The sequence below is a fragment of the Cyprinodon tularosa genome, unplaced genomic scaffold (genome assembly GCF_016077235.1).
Source record: "Cyprinodon tularosa strain WSP-4 unplaced genomic scaffold, ASM1607723v1 ctg901, whole genome shotgun sequence".
Taxonomy (NCBI): Eukaryota; Metazoa; Chordata; class Actinopteri; order Cyprinodontiformes; family Cyprinodontidae; genus Cyprinodon; species Cyprinodon tularosa.
In genome coordinates, this window is record NW_024039676.1 from 71,407 (window position 1) to 94,792 (window position 23,386).

Here is a 23,386-nt window from a genome sequence, read left to right on the forward strand (position 1 = left end):
AGCATATATTTAGGAGCGAAACAGGAGCTACCCTTTGATAGACCTTTAAAATATTTTCCCTCTCTGGTTGAAATAATGACCAGCTAAAAGGAAAGTGCTCTGATGTAAAAACTCAAGCATACCCTGCACTTAAACACAGACCAGTAATTGTGGTAACTGATTTCCATAGGATGACCCTGACACTATTTACTTTGTCCCCCATTGCATGAGAAATTCTGGGAGTGAGGCCAGTGATAACCATAACGGCGAGACTAAATGACCGGTGATAATATCATGCTTCTCACCAGCAAAAAAAACTCTGCTCTGGAAAAGGGGAAAAAAATGATTCAAACCAAAACCCAACAACAACAAATTCAGGCCTAAATAGGTTAAACACCATTTAAAAATACAAACAATCGTCAGCAAGAATTTTCTATCACTATTATTTGTGAATAGTGATAGAGAATGTGAGCGTTTGAATGAAACGCCTGTAAAAGCTGCAATAGGCATGCTGTCGTGTCTGGCTTGCTGTGAGCATGTATGTAACATGTGGCTCCTGCCCGCTGAATGGAACCGGCAGTCACGCTTCAATGAACCACTTATGAGGCTCTTGAATTGCAAAGCAGGACTGATCATGTCACGACTGCTAAAAATAAGTTGCATGATTAACACACAAGCATGCAGAAATCATGCAAAGGAACATGAAGTAGCTCAGCTGGATATCAGGGTTAGGTTTGGATAAAGCTTTGTGGCTTTTAAATGAGATGATTAGATGAGATCTATTTTACATGTCAGATATTTTCATCAGAAATGTTAAGGTGTTTTCTGATATTACGCAGAATTAAATGTTTGTGGGTTAATTTTACAGGTGAACAATTGATTTTTCGGGTGCAGAATTAATGGAAAATAGAAAATGGACCTCAGCCCACATATATTGAGTTGTGTAGAAACTAGACAATAGATTTTTCTTTTAATGTTTAAAATCCTTTAAATGTATAAAACTGTGTATAGGCTGTGTAATTTTTTTACTTATTTACAAGGTCAGTACATCTCTGCAGTAATTGTGCAATAATCTAAGTCAACTGCTGTGTAATCTTCCTTTAACTCTCTACTGTGCAGATTTTTAATATCTAAGGGAAACATATTCCAGGAAGTTACTACCGTACTTTTTTTTTATTTTTTATGCTTTTTTTTTGGTACTATATACACTCTTTTTATATTGTTGGTCATATTTGTTATCTTTAATGGCATCTTGCTTTAACTCTTTGTAATATAAGCTACTGGAACCAGAATTTCCATGAAGGAAATTCTCCCATAAATAAGTCAAAAGTACCGTAAGGCTGCGACATCCTTGAAATAAAACTTTTGTTAGAGCATATTTTTATTCAAATTCTAATGACTGGTGATAAATATATGGAACAAATAATAAAGTCTTGCTGTAAAAGTTTCTTATAATTTGCACATTTTCATCATGTTTACTCTTAAAATGAAACTTTAACTCCTACACTGAAAAAATTATCTAAAAATGAGTAAAAAAGTCTAAACGTAAGTGTATTTACCCTTAATTTGAGTAGGTAAATAAGATGATTTGCCAATGGAATGAGTATTTTAACTCTAAATAAGATAGATAGATATTATACACTTGAAATATGACAATGCAATAGTTTTTTTTCTTATTTTAAATGTAAATTGTCTTGTTCCATTGGCAAAGTGTCTCACTTACCTCCTTAATTCATGAAAAAATGCACTTAATTTAAGAAAAAATGACTTATTGAGATTTACATTTTTTGCAGTGTACAATCCAATTTCTTATTGTATTTGTGACTACTCTAGTAGCTTCCCTGCACCATCCCCACCCCCTTTCTTTTGAACTCTTTTATTGTAAAACTCCCCTTAAACTTTAAGGAAACCAGACCCACCACCCCTTTTTAGCTACTCAATATTACTACAAATCAAAAATGAAATTTAAAGTTACAGTTGGAAAGATATTTAGACTTAAATTATATTCACACTGTGGCTTTGTAAAGGGGTAAAGAAATAATTTGAACATGTAATTTATATTTCAATATATTCATATTTCAAAGAATACTTTAAGTTAATTCCTATGAGTTAATTTTATGGCTGAGGGAATGAAAATGGTGCAAGTCGTTCAAAATAAGTAGACAAACTAGAAGAAGACGTTAATCCCAGAGATGGGAGTAGTCCACTGGTTGGCCAAACTGGCACATACCATTATCTGAGTTTTTATTGGCCAGTGCTGGTGCCACCAGATATCCTCCTCAATACCACTGGCTGCCTGCTGACACTGTTTAAAAAAAAAAAAAAAAAAAAGCTGGCAACACAAGTCAAGCGACAGATGTTACAGGACTTGTATTTCAGGTGTGTGACTGATCTATCTACTAAGTGTTACAGTCAGTTATTCACCTGACAGGTTTCAGAGTGTACCAGCCAGCATTTGAGCTCTGAGTAACAAGTTCCCAGTATAATAGGTCAAAGTAATTTGATTAAAACTAAGCCAAAGCCTTAGTTGTCTCACAGTAGGGGAGGGTACAACCAACATAAGAGAATAACTTCATCTTAAATTACAGTCCTGCTGGGGGCCAGAAAGGCAAGAATAACCTGATAATTTACATGTTAGGTTTCTTTGGGTTTTTCTCAAGGATTTTAATTTCTTCAGCAGGTTTTGTTAGAGAAACACTGCCATCTGGCGGTGAGTTTTCATACAATTCTGCAAGCTATACTTTCTATGATGGCAAATTAAATACAGTTTAGGTTTATACAAAGAGTGATTTAATGTGGTGAAATGAACTGTAAGGACAGTAAAATTATACCTAAACTGAACACTCAACTCTTACACCAAACTATTTCCTCCTCCTGAAAGTCTAACCCAGTCTTAACTCTTAAGTCCCCAAATGGGTTCCTATCAGCTTTTTTCTACATGCAATGACCAAACTGCCAGTATCGGTGGGTTGGTGTGCAGTACCCAAAGCATTAGGGACAGAAAAGTTCAGTCTTGCTAAAAACATCAGAGCAGAACATATTATTTTATATTCTGTGTATCCCAAGACTTGCTTTGTGGAGGGAAACACTGCCCCCTGGTGTTGGACTTCATTACTAACCATCTCATAACTACAACTATATAAATGGTAACAAAACTGTAAAGACAAAACATTATTTCGAGAAGTTAAATGGAGGGAATTTAACCATAAAGGCCAAAGTGTATAAATTTTATTTTATTTTATTTTTTTACAAACCTCACTGTCTGAGTTTATAAAGTTGGCAATTTGTTATAAGTTGCTTTTAAGATGAATCAAAAGAAATACTTTTAATTGTAAGATTAACAAAGATCTACTTAATTAAAACAGCCCCACTTCCTCTGGTTAAAAAGAAGATATTGACTGATCTTCTCACTTTTTATTTTCCAAATTAGAATACCAATGACAACAAGGAAATATTAGATTCTGTCCATTTGATTAAATTAGAAAGAAGTCCATCATCATTGTACCAAAAGAGAGGGGTAATATATTATTTTTCTTTAGTAAACTATTGTCTCCCCACCAAGAAAACATGTTCCATCATTATCAACTTGCACTGAAATTTTTTTTTTAAAAAGAGAGTCACTGAATAAATCTATGCTTGTTGCAAAACAACAATAGAAATAGCTTCTTGAAAATGGTGGTTTCTGGAGGGCTGTACTCCATTTATTTCTATTATTGGTTGCCTGGTAATGCAGTCATGTTGATGGTTATCTTGGTTAACATTATTAGTCATGAATAGAAATAAAAATAAAAAAAGATTGGCAAGTGCTAGTAGCCCAACAATCAATTCAGTTTATTTATATAGAGCCAATTCACAACACCTGTCATCTTAAGCTACTTTACTGTTCAACCAGATCATACAGTCAAATTGATTCAAAGTTTTTTATCTAAAGAAAACCAGCTGATAGCATCAACTAATTGACTCAAACGCAATCAGTCACACCAAGCATGCTTGTAGCGACAGTGGAGAGGAAAAACTCCCTTTTAACAGGAGAACCAGGCTCAGTGTGAGCAGCCATCTGCCAAAGCCGACTGGGGTTCAAGGAGATGGAAATAAACATACAGAAAGAAGCAGAGATAAAAAATAAAAATGGCAGCTGTCAATCAGCTCCACAGGAGGCCCCGTCCAGGAAACACACAGCCAGTCAGACGAGCTCTGAGCCAGCTCCCATGTCAGAGGACGAAGAGAGCCCATCCAGCCAGTCACAGCCAGAGAGACGGGACTACACTGAAAAAACAGGCCGATCTCGAAATGTCCAAATGTTGTACAGGATTTTGATCAATACTTCCTATTTATTACAGTTGTTAATTACAGTTAACGATAAATATTTATGATCACCCATTACTGCAACACCGTACAATAGAAAGTAGAGAGTATGATGACCCTCTCAAAGAGAATTCAACAGTTTTCTCTCAGAGGACTGATGACAAACTCAAAGTCAAGCCATCCTGATTGTACATATGTCACCTCAAATCTCTGTGTTACTCCCTTGTATTTTTTATTTCTTATTTTTATTCATTTATTTTTATTTACTTTTATTCCTAATGCACCTTTTCCTCCTTGTTTGCACCTTCTTTAATTACTATGCCAATATGTGACCAGTGAATTTCTCCGCTGTGAGATCAATAAAGCTCATCTCATCTAAACTATTAGCATTTATTCACCTAAATGAAACAATAATCCACAGTTTAACAGCAGCTCTATTCCTTTTTTTTAGTTGTTTCTTTTTTATTTTCTCTCGATAACAGTAAGTCACAGGGTGAAGTGATAAGAGCCTCCGGAAACAAATCATGAGATTATTATTTAACGCATGACCCCAAGAAAAAAAAAAAGAATAAATAAATAAATAAAAAGGAAGACAAACCAGAAAATAATCTGAGGACCTATTAAATTCTTTTATTTAAACATAAAAATAGACTATAAAGACGTTTAACTAAACGCGACCAAAGTATTAAGGTTTCTGCCAGATTTTAAGCTGTGTGTTTGTTAGCAGGTTTGACTAGTGATGCCTGAATGCTCAGCCTACTGATGCCTGAACGCTCAGACCAGAGCAATCGATCCGGAGGGCTGACAGTCTGCAGGGCGGCGGAAGTTCTCCGCATCCTCAGCTCTGAAAGCACCGGTGAGTTTTATCGCAGGAATAAGAAAATATCTCGCCTTCTCGTTAGTTAAAACCTCCAGGTACAGTTGGGTAAACCTATTTTGTGTTTAATTTCGAGTTTTACCGCATTGTCACGACAGCTGCGCCTGTGGCTGTTTGAATCGAAGATGTAAACAGCCCGGGTGGGCGGGTTTACCTGCTAGCATCTCTGGCTAACAGCAGGCAGGGGACAGCAGCTCTTTCATTTAACACATTTTCTGTTCTTTTACGTTAATACAATAAGCTTCACTGGGTTCTATGGGGACATTGTTGCATAACTGTAACATTTAAACCTAACGCATCTTTTTTTGTTGTTTTAAATACAAGTTTTCTAAACTTAATGCACATTAGTTGTCAGATATTTGACTCTATAAATCCTTTTTCTGCTGCAGGTTCATAGATGCTTTAAGGTCAGATCTGAGTGCCCTGTTCTAACTCAGGAATGTCATTTGATGTTACCATTCCTCTGTAGCTTTGGCTCCATGAACCTTCTCCTCAAAGCTTTAGTAGCTTTAACAACTAACAATTATTGTTTTATTCTATATTTGAGTGTTCATTGTCAGAAGAACACTTTGAAATGAAAAAGGTTCCTGGATGGGAAGAGAAATGTCTTTTGTTTTTATGTTTTTAATATGTTTTTTTGACCTGGATGACTGAGAATCTTCACCCATCCATCCATTTTCTAAAACGCTTATCCCAAGTGGGGTCACGAGGGGTGCTGGTGCCTATCTCCAGCTGTCTATGGGCGAGAGGTGGGGTCCACCCTGGACAGGTCGCCAGTCCATCGCAGGGCAACCAACCATTCATACACCCTCACACCTAAGGGGACTTTAGAGAAGCCAATTGACCTAATAGTCATGTTTTTGGACTGTGGAAGGAAGCCGGAGTACCCGGAGAGAACCCACACATGCACAGGGAGAACATGCAAACTCCATGCAGAAAGACCCCGGGCCAGGAATCACACCCAGAACCTTCTAGCTACAAGGCAGCAGTGCTACCCACTGTTCCACCAAACAGCCCTAAGAATCTTCACCAACAATTATTTAGCAAATTAATTAATCTGTTGATTATGTTTTTGATTAATAATTAATAATCGGATAGTAAAAGACTTTTTTGCAAAATGAAACCAGATCAAACTAAAACAGATCAAACTAAAACTTTCCACTTGATGAGCTCTGATGAGCATATTGACAGACTAAAAAGTTTTTTTCTGTCTTAAATGCACATTTTTTACATTTTTTTTTTCCTTTTTTTTTTTTTTTTTTACAATTTTGGTATAGTTACTGATCTAAGTTGGTCGCTCTTTCAGCTAAAGGCACATTTTACAGTCTATACTCCAGTTAACGATTAATCGACCACTGAATTAGTTGACGATTATTTCAATAATCAGGATGAATCTTATTCAAGGGGCGTAACTATCAGTAAGCAGAGACAGCATTTGCTTACGGGCTCACGACCTCTTAGGGGCCCCGTCACTAGACAATTGTAGACTAGGACGTCTCTTTGCAGATGTAATGGTGCGAAACATTCCTCTTAAAGCCACCTGATACTGAAGTGACTGTCCGCAGCGGACCGTATTTCTACTGCAACAAAAGCCAGATTTCAACAAGATGGTGAGCCGTTTAAACATGACACCAATGGAAAAGAAGTGGAACTTTTAATCACTATGTTAATAACTGTGTATAGTTCATTAGACGGTTAGTAAAAAATACACTCATATAATGTAACAAACAGCAATAAAGATCTTAAAAGAACGATGTATTTTTTACAATACCACTTGGAATTATGGGATAATCATCTCCCTGACATGAGTTTTTGGAACTTGGGATGTCTGTAACATGTGGTGGTGCGCTGTCACCAATGGTTCCATTCAAGGTGCGCAGTCACAATTTTTCTGTACCTGAGTGAAGTTGGCCCCCCCCCCACCTTCTTCAAATCAGAGTCAAGCGTTTGTGGTGGTTTGTGCAGCATAATGTTTCGTTTGTGCCGCTATCGTTTTAAAGATATAAAGAAATATTTCTAGAGGTCATCAAAGGTCAATCCCCCCCCCCCCCCCCCCCCCCCCCCCCCCACCTTCTTCAAATCAATGAACTTAGGCCGTTTGTGCTGGTTTGTGCATTAAAAATTTTCGTTTGTGCTGCTTTGAAGATATTAATGAAAATTTAAAGGTCACAAGGTCAACCAGCCCCCCACCCCACCCACTTTCTTCAAATTAGACAAAATTAGTGTCAAACATTTGTGCAGCAAAAACAGATGTTAACTGACCTTTGATGACCTCTACAAAATATTATTAATATCATGGAAATGACAGCAGTGCAAATGAAAATTTTTGCCATACAAAAATATAAAATTTTAGAATAAATTTTAAATGTAAAATATTTTAAATAAATATATAAAACAATTTGAAAATGCATATTTTAAAATATATACATTTTTTGTACTGCTATCATTTTAATGATATTAATAATTGTTTGTGGAAGCCATCAGAGGTCAGTGAACATTTATTAATTCTGAAACTCTGAATTTCATATAAATTATAAGTTGCTAACCTATGATTATATAATTTTAAACTGTAAAAAAAAATTATAGCGGCACAAATGAAAATTTTTGCTGCACAAACATTTGACAGCAATTTTGTCTGATTTGAAGAAGATGTGGGGGGCAACTTCACTCATGTTTTTTACCTGTGTGATGTGTGATAATATACTACTGAGAATTGCATAATTGTTTCTTCTTGGCCGATTTATGGAGCTGTCACCGTATCCTGAACCTTTATCACGTGTCGTACTTCATATGGGGCCCACCCAGATAATGTTGCGTATGGGCCTATTGTTGTGTCGTTACGTCATTGATCTCATTCATTGTTTCAGCGCTATTTCTAACAGATTTTATTTTAGGAAAGCAATGCATTTATGTAGCTTCATCTTTCTTAACACCAACTATGATCAGCTTGAGGAAAATAGCATCCCCACAGCATGATGCGTCCATTGCTGTGGGAATGGCATGTTCATGACAAAAAAATATTTACCTTCGCTCTCTTCTGACCAGAGCATCTTTCTCTACATGTCTACAGTTTATCCTATATAACTTGTAGCAAACTGCAAAATTGCAATTCTGATGTTTTTCTTTTTTCCACCCATGCTAATAGTTTTTGTCATGTAAACATGTACTTCCATCTGATCTGTAGAAGACTTGAGCTCCTTCAGGAGGTCTGAGGCAGGTTTTTCTTTTTTGAGTTCCCATCTTTCTTGGTCAGAAATGTTTAAACTTGGGATTTTTTTTAAAATTATTAATACGGATGCACGATATTGGGATTGTGGCCGATATCCGATATGCCGATATTTTAAAACTTATGTGGCCGATAACCAATACCGATACTGATATTAAAGCTGGACAAAAATAAGTAGTCATTGAAAATATCAGTTTTGTTATCCATTTCTGACACTTTGAAAAATAATATACTCAAATATATTTTCATATGCTGATTTTTAAAAACGCGGTATCGATCTATTTTACTTTCAAAATCTCGTGAAATTTCATCGTTCTGTTACAAACTCTCGTGATGTTAGTAAAATAGATCGATATCGCGCCAATATATCAACATATAAAAATATGGCAAAATTTCATGAATTTTCGGGGGATTTCGTAGCATAACGATGACATATAGCAATATTTCATTAGTAAAAGAGATTGATATGGTGTTTTTAAATGGCAATATATCAGCATATGAAGATATTGTGATATTTTAATGTATCAATATTTTTTCCCTCGTCTTTAGAAGTTTTTAAGTCTGTAAAAAATAAGTTTTTGAGGAAGAAGAAGAAGTAGTATTTTTTTATTTTGACTCTAGAAACTCAGAAGCTGATCAAATATCGGGTTAAATATCGGTGGGGTGGCCGATGTCCGATATTCAGTTTTAAGGCCGATACAGGCCGATACCGATAGGGGGCCGATTATATTGTGCATCCCTAATTCTGGCGATATGTTTGCTATAAGGCCGTCCTACGTGCTCGCCCACATTTTCACTTACCAGTGGTGTGTCTGACATAGGAAAAATTGCAAATCTTCTTTTGGAAACCAAACTTGTATGAGTGATGCAAAAAGCAACCTTTATACAGAGCGTGCACGAGGAGAAATGGGCTCGTGCACGCTCTCACTCTCGTTTCCTTCTTGGGAACGGGTACAGGGTTGTGCATGTACATATATTAAGTGGAGAGGGCGGGTCTTTTCAAAAATTCATTAAAATCCTGCACAATACCTTTAATTGACCTTATTCTGTCAGATAACCAGAAGATAATATTAGTCATGAAGTTTACTATAACAGGGTCAGTGTAAAAAAAAATCTGTCTGTATAAAGTTGGTGTTTAATACATGATATGAAGTTTGTTTTTTTTCTGCTTTGTTACATCATGCAGAGACTCCTTGCGTAGGAGGGTACCTGGCTCCATGGTAACTAGGAAACCCCAGCTGTCATGTCCTCCATTTCAACGTCTGCTGCTTGTAGTGGCGGTGAGGCTGCAGCCAGGAGCTTTGAGCAGGCCCTGCTGGCTTCAGAGCGCTACGCCAGCCTCATCCTGGCTCAGATGAACAAAATGCGTCTTCGTTCCGACTTCTGTGACGTCGGGCTCAAAGTCGGCGGGCAGGTCTTCAAGGTCCACCGCCTGGTTCTCGCCGCCAGCAGCCCCTACTTCTCTGCCTTATTCTCAGGTGGGATGAGGGAGGCGGATAAAGAAGAGGTGCAGATCATCGGAGTGGAAACGGATATCTTTGAAATTCTGCTGGACTTTATATACACAGGTCGGGCGTCATGCTTTCCAGGGCTTGTTGTCATCGCGTGATACCGTCTAACACGACTGTGCCTTCTGCTTTAGGAGCAATCAGCGTTAACGTGGAGAACGTTCAGGAGCTGATGGTGGCAGCGGACATGCTGCAGCTGACCGAGGTGGTGTCAATATGCGGGGAGTTTCTCAAGAGCCACATGGATCCTTTTAACTGCGTGGGGATCTTTCAGTTTTTGGAGCAGATCGTCTGCGTGGAAATGTTGGAATTCACTGAGAATTACATCCACGTTCATTTCCTGGAGGTGTGTCTGATAAATGCATCCGAAACTCATTAAACTGTTCCACACTTTGGCACATCAAAACTCAAAGCTTTGCTATGTATGTAATAAACCAACTGTTATAAAACTTAAAAACAATGCAGTCGACCAATATAAAATATATATTTTTTAAGTTTTCTGTACATATTCTCTGTTTTTCCTGCTCTCCCTTTAGGTGTGTGTCACAGATGAGTTCAGAGGCCTGTCTAAGGATCAGTTAGTGAGGCTTCTGAGGAGTGAAGAGCTCAGGATTGAGGATGAGTACCAAGTCTTCACAGCAGCCATGGACTGGGTTGTCCACGATGTGGCAAAGAGGAAAAAACACGTTGTGGAGGTGTTGGAGGCCGTACGCTTCCCTCTGCTCTCCCCTCAGCGGCTCTTCAAGTACATAGAAGGTGAGGGAAAACGTTTCATTGGTCTTTATCGTAGTTCTTTGGCTACGTTCACACTGCAGGCCTTGATGCTCAATTCCAATTTTATTGTGAAATCTGATTTTTTTTTGCTGTTCACATTTCCAAATATATGCGACTTGTATGTGATCTCCTGTGTGAACTGCAGTCATACAACCTAAGCAGGGTTCCCGCGGGTCCTTAAAAAGTCTTAAAAGACATTGAATTCTTCAAAATAAAACTAAGGCCTTAATTGGTATTAAAATTTCTTAAATCAGTCTTTCGTAGGTCTTCATTTTTAAAACATCATAAATAGGATTATTTTTATTACGATTTATTTTTGTAAACTAAATAAAACATTAAAATTGAAAACATTTTTTTTAATTTGAAAATAAAATAATGGCTCGCCATTATTGGTTCCGTCCCGATAGCGGAACCAATAAAAGCGTTGTTGCGGCCGGGACATTTGGGAGATGTGCCATTAACTTTTTGTCTGGAAAATATGAGCGAGTGTAAATGTGACCAGAATTGTCACCAGCCAAGAGTTTTCTCCATGGCTAAAACCAGGGAACATACATGAGGCTCAGTGGATTTTGTGCAAGAAGCGATTCAAGCTCAGAACGATGGGAATTAAGGCAGTGGAGTCGCACATGCGAAGCGCGAAACACAAAGCTTCAAAATGGAGTTACTGAGAAACAGCCGGTATTTCTCAGGTTTGTTCCACCCTTGTCTCTGCAACGCCTCCACTTATTACCAAATCAAACATACTAAGAAAACGATCCAAAGAAAAATAGCTGCAGCAAAGACTTAGCACTGGTTATGTTGTGGCTTTAAAACTGATTTGTTTTGTTCCCTGCTAAAACAAAGTTTGTGAATTCAGTTAAATAATTGTTCAAATATATCCGTCATTTGTGTGTTTTTAGCTTTCTTCCTGTATGGGAAGTTTTTCAAAATCTGAATCATTAGTGCAGTGGTTTATGTTAAAATAAACCTTTGGGTTAAGTTGTTGCAAGCAGGTTTTTCTTGTGTTTCTTGTGAATTTGGTCTTAAATTTTTATTTCAAGTGGCATTAAAAAGTCTTGAATTTAACTCGCCTTATGCTGTAGGAACCCTGCTAAGTGTCCCGCATGCGCAGTAGAGGATGCAATGACGTCACAAGCAAGCGTGCTGTGTGTTTACGGAAGTAAACATGGATGGTAGTGTTGGAGAACATCTAGGGATCTTTCCCAGCCTTAAAAACTCAATATTTCCAAGATGGTTAAACATAAATACTCTCTGCATCGTCGTCCACCATTGTTGTTGTTTTTCTTTCCACTTCTGCGTAGCAAGAAGCAGAAGAGTGACCACTGTCTGGTATTAATGGCATTCAGGTCGGATGGATGCAACCTGGCGGTTCAGACAGGTCGCATTTAAAAAGATCGGATTCGGATCGGATTCAGAACCACATAACCAAGTGGCCTGGGTCGCATTGGAAAAAATCGGATCTATGTTATTCAGACTGTCATGAAAAGATCAGATCCAGGTTGCATCTGGGCAAAAAAAATCGGATTTGGGTCACTTCAGGCTGTGGTGTGAACGTAGCCTTTGTAACACCACAAGCAAAGGTCCACGTTTTTTCCCCAGCTGATATCCAACTCCTTTGGGTTTTGATTCCATTGTAAGTAATTACATTTCTCTTTGGGATTATTATTTTTTTATTATTTGAATTTAATTGGAGACATAATCATCAAAATCACAGAAAAAAACGGTACATTCTGTGTGGAATACAACTCAATTTTAGATGTATTTGTGTTATAGGTTTAAAAAAAAAAAGTAAAACAACAAAATGTTTTCTGATTTTTTTTTTCTTTAAAATTCTCTTATTTTGTGTGCTGAGGCATTTTTGCTTTTTAAGCTGTAATTTTCACAGATTTCTATTTGTATGTGAAATATATTTAGCCTGTTGATCATGTTTCTAAAATTGTTCCTTTATGTGTTTTTTCTTTAACAGATGTGTCATATTTCAGGTCACTAAAAAGTAAGATGTATCAAATGTAATCCTTTGCTGAAAACCGTTTTGTCCCATTGTCTTTGGCGAAGGTATTACCGACTTCAGCCTGCGGGTGGCACTGCAGACCCTGCTGAAGGAATACACTGAGGTCACCAAGTCTCCCAAAGAAAACAAACTCCAACCAGCAAAGATGAGACCTAGAAGAAAAGCCAGGAAGTACCTCTACGCTATAGGTTCCTTTCTACATCATTTATCTCTACAATGTAGCACTTTTTTAAAACCTAAATTAAATGGGTGTCACAAGAAAACGTAGAAGTGAAACTGCGCCTGTTTCCTCGTCTCAGGAGGCTACACTCGGCTGCAGGGCGGCCGCTGGAGCGACAGCCGGGCGCTAAGCTGCGTGGAGCGCTTTGACACATTCAACCAGTACTGGACCACCGTGTCGTCCCTGCATCAGGCTCGCAGCGGGCTGGGAGTGGCAGTCATGGACGGCATGATCTATGTGGTGGGAGGTGAGAAAGCTTTCTGAATGAAAACAGACTTTAAAAAAAAACAAAAAAAACAACTGCATCCGTATTTTTCTGTGTTCATTTTTCCAACAGGAGAGAAGGACTCCATGATTTTCGACTGCACAGAGAGATATGACCCTGTCACAAAGCAGTGGGCTACAGTAGCATCTCTAAACTCCCCTCGATGTGGAGTCGGTGTCTGTCCCTGCCACGGCGCTCTATATGCACTCGGTAAACCTCACAACCGTCATTGAATCAGATCAGAAAACTAATAGAACTAATAATGCTGTCAATCCAGAAGTTTGGCTTTATTAACCAAGACCAAAAACACACAGAGGACTGCGTAGTAGGAAGAGAAGGAAATGGAAATTTCCTAACGGATTAAAAAGAGCGTTTTTACAGATCCTTCCTCCCAGCAGCTGTTAGACTTTATAACTTTACTCCCCCTTAAACACTGTTTACATCCCTGCTGTTATATCTACTTTTTTCAATTTCTTTTAGTCTAGAGTTTTTTTTAATGCACAAATACGTGCAGTTAAATGTTTTTGCTCAGTCGCACATATCATTGAATCAGAGCATTATTCCCCTTATGCTATACATGGATCCTTACTGTTCAGTCTCTTCTAACTACTTTTCTGTTTGCACCTTTGTGTATCTGTCCACTTTTACCTGCCTGTCACAATAATGCTACGTTCACACCGGACGCAGCAAAATTCTCGTCTGCTGCTTCATTTTTGCTGCTTGTACCAGTTTAGTTGTGACGCGCGGCTGAAGCAGCTTTGCTGCTCTGGCTGCGCGGTGCAAAAGTGTGTCTGACGCGCGTTGGGCGGAGCTACTCTATCCTTTCTTTGCCTTGCAGCTATATTTGCTTTGATCAGTGGGAATAAAGTATGTTTTTAAGTGAGAAAATCCACCTGAAAACTTAATCATTGCATTCAGTTCATTCAGATTACCATCCTGACTTCCAATATTATTTCTGTCGGAGCCGCTCAGACCCCCACATACCAGCGGTGCACCAACAGTAGGATCCCATTCAACAGCAGCCTCTGGCCGGGTCGCCTCCTTGCGGTTCACCGCGGCAGCTGGCAGGTGTTTTTCATCTTAATAATCTAAACTGTAGGCACCAGGATAATAAAAGCGAACATGTTCTGTCGGCAGGTTTCAGCATTTTAAGTTAATTTATGCGTCAATAAACTGTTTCAGAGGAGTGATCACAGCGCTCTGTGTCATCAGCTACGTGTATGTCTCACGGCCAGCTCCCAGATCAGCGTCTCTGATTGGTTGACGCGGCTCGTCGAGCAGCAAAAGTAATATTTTTCCATCTCGAGCAGCAGCTCGTTTGGGGCGTGTCAGATGCTTAAACGCGCCCGACGCGCTGCTTCAGCTGCTCAAAACGCGCTGCTGGACCTTTTGCTGCACCTTGACACGCGTCATTGACTTTCATGTAAACTCACTGCTTCTGCTGCGCCTGCTGTTTCCGGTGTGAACGTAGCATTACTGCTAGCTAGAAAGCCAAAGGATATTTCTGTTTTAACCTAAAAGACCTGAAAGTTTACATTGGGTCCTCTTATTTTAAAACCGCCTAAAGAGAATCAGAAGTCATCTTATTAGTAGATGGCTTAGTAAGTTATTGGTGGATAAACAATGTAACAAAAAAAGTTTTTTTGCAATTATAAAGCCTGAAAAATGTGTCACGTCTGTGAGGTGATACTCAGGATATTAAACTAGAACAGCTTCTTCCACACGTTTGCTTTGTGATAAATGTCTGACTACAGAAGCCCTAAGAAACATATTGCATTCACCTGCAAAAATAACATTTTTTTTTACTGTTTTCTGAATTAACAAGACCTTTTTTTATATAAAAAATAAATAAAAACGTTTTTTTTTAAGTAATGAGAAACTATGAAGAGAAAAGGAAGAATAACGTGCCATGAGTAGCGCCCAGTGCATAGGTGTCTTCACAAAGTCGACTATCTCATAGCAGTAATACATAACTAAGAGATTATTTCCCTGTATCTCAATCCCAAAAAGAAAGTAAAAATAATTTAAACTTAACAAACGTGACATGAAGCTTCTCTGAAGGAAGGAAAGGCATCTCTTGCTTAGAACAGTAGCAAAACGTGCATTATTAAAGCAGCAGCATTATCTCTGTAATTCAGAACAACAGAACACTTTTATTTATTTGCTTTAAATTATGTCGTTAATTCAGAAAACTAGAACATTTTCATTAGATTTTTTTTCTCGGTTCATGCAATACGCTTCTGTAGAAGCCGGCTGGTTGTGCTGGGCTTTGTTTTGGGGTAGGAAATTCAAGGTGGAGGATTTTCACGAATGTTTGAAAAGACCCGCCCTCTCCACTTAAAAAAAAAAAATGCACATACACAACCCTGTACCCGCTCCCAAGAGAGAACAACTATTAAACGTGTGCGAGAGCGTGCATGAGCCCTTTTCTCCTTGTGCACGCTCTGTTTAAAAGTTGTTGTTTGCATCAATCATGCAGAATACGTAGGACGGCCTTACGTAAATATATCACCAGAATGATTGACAATTAGGAGGACCACTTATATTGATGATCCACCCGGAAATAGAACATCCTCCTCTATAACTTTAAAGTAAAACATTTAGACATAAAAGTACTGTTATTCAGTACTTTCTGATGGTCTGGCCCCTTAAGTCCTAAAATAAAAAGTTAATGTTTGCTGTAATGTGACAAAACATCGATGTTAAACTGGAAGAAATATTTTTGCACAGCTAAAAATGCTTCTTTGGTTCTAGGCGGTTGGGTTGGATCTGAGATCGGCAAAACCATGGAGCGCTATGACCCAGAGGACAATAAGTGGGAGGTCATCGGCAGCATGGCAGTTCCACGCTATTACTTTGGCTGCTGTGAGCTACAGGGTCTGATTATCTCTTCTTCTTTCTTGCTTTAAACAAATACTACTTTTGCCTTTTATTACACCTAAAATTTCATCTCTGCTCAGGATTGATTTATGTGATCGGTGGGATCAGTGATGAGGGAGGGGAGCTGCGCTCTGCGGAGGCTTATGATCCCATATCCCGTCGTTGGAGCGCCCTGCCGGTGATGAGCCAACGCCGGGCCTATGTAGGCGTTGCCTGCCTGAACAACTGTATATACGCTGTGGGAGGCTGGAACGAGGCCCTGGGCGCTCTGGACACGGTGGAAAAATACTGTCCTGAAGAGGTTGTGCTGATGTAACGCCAAAACATGCAAGTGTTTGAGAACTTTCCTCACAGCCTGCGATGTGTCTCCACAGGAGAAGTGGGTGGAGGTCGCCTCGATGTCTACGCCGCGCACAGGCGTGTCGGTGTCGGCGGTCAACGGGCTGCTGTACGCCGTGGGCGGACGCGCCGCCAGCAACGACTTCTCAGCACCAGTGACGATGGACTCCGTGGAGATCTACGACCCTCACCTGGACACTTGGACTGAGGTCGGCAACATGATCACCAGCCGCTGCGACGGCGGGCTGGCTGTGCTCTGACAGCCCGGACTTTAAACTGTGAGCATCGGAGCTATCCAAACAACTGTGGTTAAAGCTGCACCTTTAAACGGAAAAAAGACTGCAGGGGTCTGAGGCAGACTGCCACCTTACAGCTAATGTTATTTAACATGTCTCCATTTTTACTGCACAGCTTGGTTCTGGAAAAAAGTGCCCAAATTGCTTCTCTTTATCTTCAGTGATGTTAAATCATCGTTACTCAGGATGGAGAGGAGAATCTAACTTATTCCACCATCAGCGTGCTGATCGGGAAACCTTTTCACCCTGAAAACAAAAGTTGTATTGGTCTCTTTGAGTCAGACTTCAGGAAGTCTGGGTGTGTTTGGTTTGGATGAATGCAGTGCTTCTTGAGCCTGATTGATGGTGGATCCATCCGTCGGTTGTTCTTGGTGTCAGATCCATTTCTTACTGGAAACTTGAGCAAGTTGTTCTATTTTCACTGGACTTTTTATTTGTACATATCCTGCTGTAAATCCCGGTACCTCTTTATCCTTATTTAAGTTTACTTCAGTCTTCAGTGGGGTCATTACTACGGAAGAGGATTAGGGCCACTGGGGGAAAAAAAAAAGTTTACTGATTTTAAAATTTTATTTCAGTTTAGTATTAGAAAGAAAGTCAGAATTCTGACTTTTTTCTCAGGATTCTGACCTTTATCTCAGAATTCTGACTTTTTTCTCAGAATTCTGACCCTTTTCTCAGAGTTCTGACTTTAATCTCAGAATACTGACTTTTTTCTCAGATTATTTCTCAGAATTCAGTCAGCATTCTGAGAAAAAAGTCAGAATTCTGAGATTAAAGTCAGAATTCTGACTTTTTTATTGTCAGAATTGAGTCAGAATTCAGAGATTAAAGTCAGAATTCTGACTTTTTTCTCAGATTATTTCTCAGAATTCAGTCAGAATTCTGAGAAATAATCTGAGATTAAAGTCAGAATTCTGACTTTTTTCTCAGATTATTTCTCAGAATTCAGTCAGAATTCTGAGAAATTGAGAATTTATTGTCAGAATTGAGTCAGAATTCAGAGATTAAGGTCAGAATTTAGAGATTAAAGTCAGAATTCTGACTTTTTTTCTCAGAATTCTGACTTTTATTGTCAGAATTGAGCCAGAATTCAGAGATTAAGGTCAGAATTTAGAGATTAAAGTCAGAATTCAGAGATTAAAGTCAGAATTCTGACTTTTTTCTCAGAATTCTGACTTTAATCTCAGAATACTGACTTTTTTCTCAGATTATTTCTCAGAATTCAGTCAGAATTCAGAGATTAAGGTCAGAATTCAGAGATTAAAGTCAGAATTCGGAGATTAAAGTCAGAATTCTGACTTTTTTCCCATATTAAACTGAAATAAAATTTAAAAGTGAGTTAACTTTTTTTTTTTTTCCCCAGTGGCCCTAATCCTCTTCCGCACATTACATTTCATCTCTGATCCACCTATTAAACTTTTCCACAATCAGTCTTGTTACAACTACAAACTTCAATGATATTTATTTAGATTTTAGTGAAAGAAAATGTTTTTTTAAACATTTCTACAGCTTCATTTATTTCTTTAGCCTCACAAGATGATTTGTTTTTCTCAATATCTCAAGTGGAATTCAATGGAAAGCATCTGATTAATTTGATTTAGGTCTGGTCTTTGACTAGGCCATTGATTTGCTCTAAGCTGTTCTGTTGTAGATCTGGCTGTGTTTATGTGCTGGAAGTGAACCTTTGCACCAACTTCGTTTGTCAGCCTCCTTCAATATGCTTTACATGAATTTTCTCTAATAAACATCTAAATCTTTATTTAAAAAAATAATAAAAACTTGAGACTATAAAAAGGTATTTAAAGGTTAAAGACTTCTGCAGCAGTCGGTTGCTCTCTAGGTGTAAAGAAGGCTAAAGACCAATGCACACCGCACTTTTCAGATTTATTTAAAAATAAAAAAACATTTTTAACCAATGTATAGTTTTTCTTCCACTTCATAATGCAGCACCACTCTGTTTTGATTGATTCCAAAAATACAGCAGGTTCAATGCATACTTTTACAAGAACTTGTTACGGCAATTTTAAAATAAAATGTACGTAAAAGTTTGTGACACGGCTGCATCTTTCTGAAACTATAAATGTATTAAACTGTTATAGATACAGAGAATGTCTTTATCTGCACTTAAAACGTCCTTTACATTACATTTGTTGTAAGAATAATTCTGAGTGGAAATGTTTAGTAGACACATGGTAAGAATTTCTGTTTTTCTTTGTTTAAATACAATTAAATGTCGGGGTTTCGGTTTTTAAATAATATTGACCAAAGAAAAGTGTGATTTTGAGATTTAATGGAAATTCTAATGTTTTTATTCCAAAACTATAAATCATTTCTTCACCTCTTTGAGTTTCCTTTCTGCACAGACTTTTTTGAGTACCAATGTGGCAACAAGTGAGAAGGTGGCGACCAGGGTGAGGACAGTTCTCATGGCTCTGAACCAGTGGGGGTAGCCTGGCAGTAGGGTCAGGTCGTAATGCAGCGACAGACCCAGCCCCATTAGAACTACCAGGGTTCCTTCTGTAATATTCTCCCTGCAGAGCAGCGCCAGCCAAGCCAGGAGTGATGGCACCACGCTGTTTCCCAAGTTCATCCAATCTGGCTTGGCGGGGCTCCCAGCAGGGATGGCGAAACCCCAGCGGGCGCCTCCGAGGAAGGAAACTATAGAGGCTCCGTACACCATCTGGGCATAGGCTACTTCAGGGTAGAAGGACTGGGTGGCGGCCATGACCAGCGGGGCGGAGAGAAACGGGATGAGGCCAGAGAATCCAAGGTACAGAGCCGGTTTGGGTGCCTGTGTGAGGGCCCTTATGCTGAAGCCGCTGCTGCCGTCTCCTTTCTCCGAGGAATCTGAGTGCAGACGCGACGGCACCCAGGTCGTAGGCCCGATGCTCCGACATCTACTGCTGAACGATGGCTTAAGTGGTGTAACCCCCGAAGATGTTTGAGAAGTAAACAGCTGGGCTCCTGTGGCGTAGTTAGGTGGCCTGGTTTTCTGCTGGACGCATCTCCACACAGGAAGCTTGGAGGCAAAACCAAAAAAACAACATAATCACTCCTTTCTTACAAATAATCTTATTACCCAGAATTGAAACATTTTCCATATTATGTCACAAAAGATACTTCACCATTTTTTTTTATTTATTTATTTTTTATAAATCAGAAAGTTGTGGCCTGCGTTTGTATCCCCCTCCACTCATATACCCCTAAATAAATTCCAAAATGGCAAAACAATAAAGCACGGTAGTGGCACCACTAGGATGGGGGACACTTCACTAAAGCAGGGATTACAGTCTAGCTTGATAGATATTAAAATAGGGCAGTACAGGGAGACAATCTGTTAGAAGCTGTAAAACACTTTAGATGAGGTTCACCTTCCAACAGGAAAACAATAAATAGCCTGAGCTACAATGGAGTGGTTTGGATAAAAGTGCATTTTTAAAATATTGAATATTATCTATATCTAAAAAAAAAAAGAGTCAGTGGCAAGATTTAGCCTAAGAGACATTTCATCAAATTTGCCTGTGTTTGAGCTTTTCCGCAAATAAGGGTGGGTAAAAAAAATCTCACTATGCACATGTAAAGGTTGTACGGAAGAGGATAAGGGCAACTAATAAAAAAAATAAAAAAGGTAACTGATTTTGACATTTTATTTCAGTATAATATGAGAAAAGTCAGAATCCTGACTTAAATCTCAGAATTCTGAATTTAATCTCAGAATTCTGAATTTAACCTCAGACTTCTGACTTTTTTCCTCAGAATTCTGACTTTTTTTCTCAGAATTCTGAATTTAATGTAAGAATTCTGACTTTTTTCCTCAGAATTCTGACTTTAATCCCAGAATTCTGACTTTAATCTCAGAATTCTGAATTTCATCTAATAATTCTGACTTTAATCCCAGAATTCTGACTTTAATCCCAGAATTCTGGCTTTAATCTCAGAGTTCTGACTTTAATCTCAGAATTCTGGCTTTAATCTCAGAGTTCTGACTTTAATCTCAGAATTCTGACTTTAATCTCAGAATTCTGACTTTAATCTCAGAATTCTGTCTTTTTTCCTCAGAATTCTGACTTTAATCGCAGAATTCTGGCTTTAATCTCAGAGTTCTGACTTTAATCTCAGAGTACTGACTTTTTTTCTCAGAATTCTGTCTTTTTTCCTCAGAATTCTGACTTTAATCTCAGAATTCTGGCTTTAATCTCAGAGTTCTGACTTTAATCTCAGAATTCTGACTTTAATCTCAGAATTCTGTCTTTTTTCCTAGAATTCTGACTTTAATCGCAGAATTCTGGCTTTAATCTCAGAGTTCTGACTTTAATCTCAGAATTCTGTCTTTTTTCCTCAGAATTCTGATTTTAATCTCAGAATTCTGAATTTTTTTCTCAGAATTCTGGCTGAATTCTGACAGCTAACAAACATGTTAGCATCAAGCCGTAGCCATGTCTGTTTTAGAGACTAAACTAGTAATCTTGTTTTAATCACCTTCTGCTCTTCCATTAAAGAAATAGCATCACTGTTGACCCCTGGGACATGTAAAAAGCCACCTAATTCCCTCATTTTCCACCAGTGTGTTACTGTTCCTCCCAAACAACTCACATATTTGTCAGTGAAGCTGAGTGCTCCCACATCTCTTCCTTCATGGTGCCCATCTAAGATCCAGAATTCTGAGATTAAAGTCAGAATTCTGAGGGGTTTTTTTTCTCACATTATACTGAAATAAAAATAAAAAAATCAGTTAACTTTTATTTTTTCAGTGGCCCTAATCCTGTTCCGTAAGGTTGATATGGAAAGGTAGAAACACATGTCAGACTGCAAGATCTAATGACCACTTCTCCTAAAAATAATAATTCAAATCATCTGATTATCTGCTTAAGGAATTATTCTAGATTATCTTGGTTCAGTTTTTAAATAAAAATACCTATATTCGACAAAGCAATGAAACCGTAAACAAGCTTCATTATCTTACCCCAAATATTATCTGCCTTCCGGATGGAACCCTCAGCATTTTTAACCTGAAATCAAAGGTCAGTTAGCAACAGTAACAAGTTTTTTTTTTTACTTTGATCAATCCTAAATAAAGCCCTTGTTTTATTTTCACCTAGCATTCAATCTCACGTCTGACGCAACAGAAAGCTTTTTTAGTGCATCACTTAAATAGAAGCATGGCCGTTATAATTACCGAAATATAACTCGGTGCCTCCAACAAGTTAATCCTCGCTCACTTAGCGACAGTAAGAATTTGGTTTAAAAGTTAACGTAAACTAGCTAAACCAGAGGTCATTTTCTCTCAGCCATTTAGTCGGTGTTCGATTAAAAGCCTGCCCGATCTGACATCGACTGGTCAGTCTGTAGGCGGACACGTAGAGTTGCATTCAAAGCTGCACAGTTCCAATGTGGGTATTGCTGGCACCGTGCTATTTAAATACTTAAATCGAGACAAATATATTTCACATGTTTACTCGCAATTTTATTTAACTGTGTGACTACTAATGTGTTGTTTAAATCTACGCTAATCGGAAGGTTCCGCTGATACACAGTTTAAAGCTTCCCTGAGTTGCATAATAACAAGTGTTCTTGAACGCAGCACGTTTGAGGCTGTTCGAATCCCTCAGTGCCAGAGCCAGTCGTAAGCGCACCTAAAACCCAAACAAACGTAGACAGCCCGATTTTCGAAGAAGTTTGCAGATATAGAAAGAAGTCGCGTTCTTTGTGTTAACGGACTCCCTGCGTATGCGAATCCCTCTCTACTTGAGACCACCTTGCTACTGAGAAGGTAGGCGCTATCGTCTTTAAACATTGCAAGGTAGCTCGCTAGCACTTAGCAGGCTGATAAATGTGTGGTGCTGCTACTAAGGTAGCCATTTTGAAACTGTGTTGTTCCAGCCAAGCCAGGTCTGTTTACCTCTTTTGTATGCCCGTGACAGTGGCTTAAGTTGACCGTTTTATGCAACCTGGCAATAGTATATATATTTTAACTCGACTAAGCCAGCCAGCCACGCGCACTTTTGTCAAATACTCCACTGCTTTCACGGGCGACTAAACAGGCTAGTTAATGTCAGCTCTTTGCTAGCAGTTGCTATGCTAACGCGAACCTTAGTTTTGTAGACAGTTTGCTAGCTGCGGAGGAGGAACAAATATCACGGCGCTACATTTAGGTATTTATTAGAAATTCATTGAGTTGCACAGTGGAATAGTTCGTCCCCTGAAATATGCCGAATGACTTTAAATCATTTAATTTAGCCAGTTAGCTCAATGAAACGTGCGCGGAACTGTTGAATTGGATTCCTGCAGCACTCTTTGCTCATTGGGTTTGTTTACGATTAGCTGGTGTTAGCCGATGTGTTTTTCTAACTTATGTGGATTAGCATGGAGTAGGTTCTGATCTATGTTGTATGGTACCAAAGTACATATTTGTGTTGTAAATTGTCTGTCCGCGGCCAACTCATTGATGATGAGCTCTTACGTAATAGCTTAGTGAGGAAACGTTAACCAGTCCTGTCTGCCCATGTGGATGAAGCCCAAAGTGGACAAGGCATCAAGATCATTTAAAAACTTATCTCCAGATTAATTGGAGTTTGCATTTCATTGAAACTACTGATATTATGGAAGAAACTCTTTAAATAATCAGTTTTTTCGAGCAGGTTCTGCACTGGCTTCTTCAGTAAATAATGTGTAACCAAGTAGGTATAGGTAGCAACTTTACCTT

The 23,386-nt window shown here is 38.6% G+C and overlaps 3 protein-coding genes across 4 annotated transcripts in view; 2 read left to right on the top strand and 1 right to left on the bottom strand.

The window, feature by feature from the left end:
* Window positions 1–5,052: 5,052 nt before the first annotated feature.
* LOC119776046 (intracisternal A particle-promoted polypeptide) lies at window positions 5,053–17,217 on the top strand. Its single transcript, XM_038274259.1, has 10 exons — window positions 5,053–5,140; window positions 9,574–9,955; window positions 10,030–10,241; window positions 10,432–10,651; window positions 12,725–12,868; window positions 12,980–13,147; window positions 13,238–13,375; window positions 15,920–16,042; window positions 16,126–16,346; window positions 16,420–17,217. The coding sequence occupies exons 2-10, from the start codon at window positions 9,631–9,633 to the stop codon at window positions 16,642–16,644; spliced, it is 1,776 nt and encodes a 591-aa protein (XP_038130187.1). The 5' UTR covers window positions 5,053–5,140; window positions 9,574–9,630; the 3' UTR covers window positions 16,645–17,217.
* Window positions 15,657–22,025, bottom strand: LOC119776048 (transmembrane protein 69-like). 2 transcript variants are annotated; one of them, XM_038274262.1, is made up of 4 exons: window positions 21,860–22,025; window positions 21,647–21,692; window positions 19,022–19,702; window positions 15,657–17,213 (listed from the first exon to the last, which is right to left on the bottom strand). In XM_038274262.1, exons 2-4 carry the CDS (start codon window positions 21,683–21,685, stop codon window positions 17,205–17,207), a joined length of 729 nt encoding a protein of 242 aa, XP_038130190.1. In that variant the 5' UTR covers window positions 21,686–21,692; window positions 21,860–22,025; the 3' UTR covers window positions 15,657–17,204. The 2 variants fall into 2 exon arrangements, with proteins under 2 accessions (XP_038130190.1, XP_038130189.1); XM_038274261.1 differs by lacking the exon at window positions 15,657–17,213 and having other exon boundaries at window positions 18,549–19,702; window positions 21,860–22,023.
* Window positions 22,026–22,270: 245 nt separating this feature from the next.
* Window positions 22,271–23,386, top strand: part of gpbp1l1 (GC-rich promoter binding protein 1-like 1) — a 31,571-nt gene continuing 30,455 nt past the window's right edge. Inside the window, exon 1 of the mRNA XM_038274260.1 lies at window positions 22,271–22,453. The gene's annotated coding sequence lies outside the window, so the exon portion shown is untranslated. The remainder of the gene's footprint in view (window positions 22,454–23,386) is intronic.

Coding starts and splice junctions, on each gene's coding strand:
- LOC119776048 (XM_038274261.1), bottom strand. CDS start 21,685: ATGCTGAGGGTTCCATCCGGAAGGCAGATAATATTTGGG. Junction 19,703..21,646: donor GAAGGCAGATAATATTTGGG/GTAAGATAATGA, acceptor TTTGCCTCCAAG/CTTCCTGTGTGGAGATGCGT.
- LOC119776046 (XM_038274259.1), top strand. CDS start 9,631: ATGTCCTCCATTTCAACGTCTGCTGCTTGTAGTGGCGGTGAGGCTGCA. Junction 9,956..10,029: donor GCTGGACTTTATATACACAG/GTCGGGCGTCAT, acceptor CTTCTGCTTTAG/GAGCAATCAGCGTTAACGTG. Junction 16,043..16,125: donor TGGCTGCTGTGAGCTACAGG/GTCTGATTATCT, acceptor ATCTCTGCTCAG/GATTGATTTATGTGATCGGT.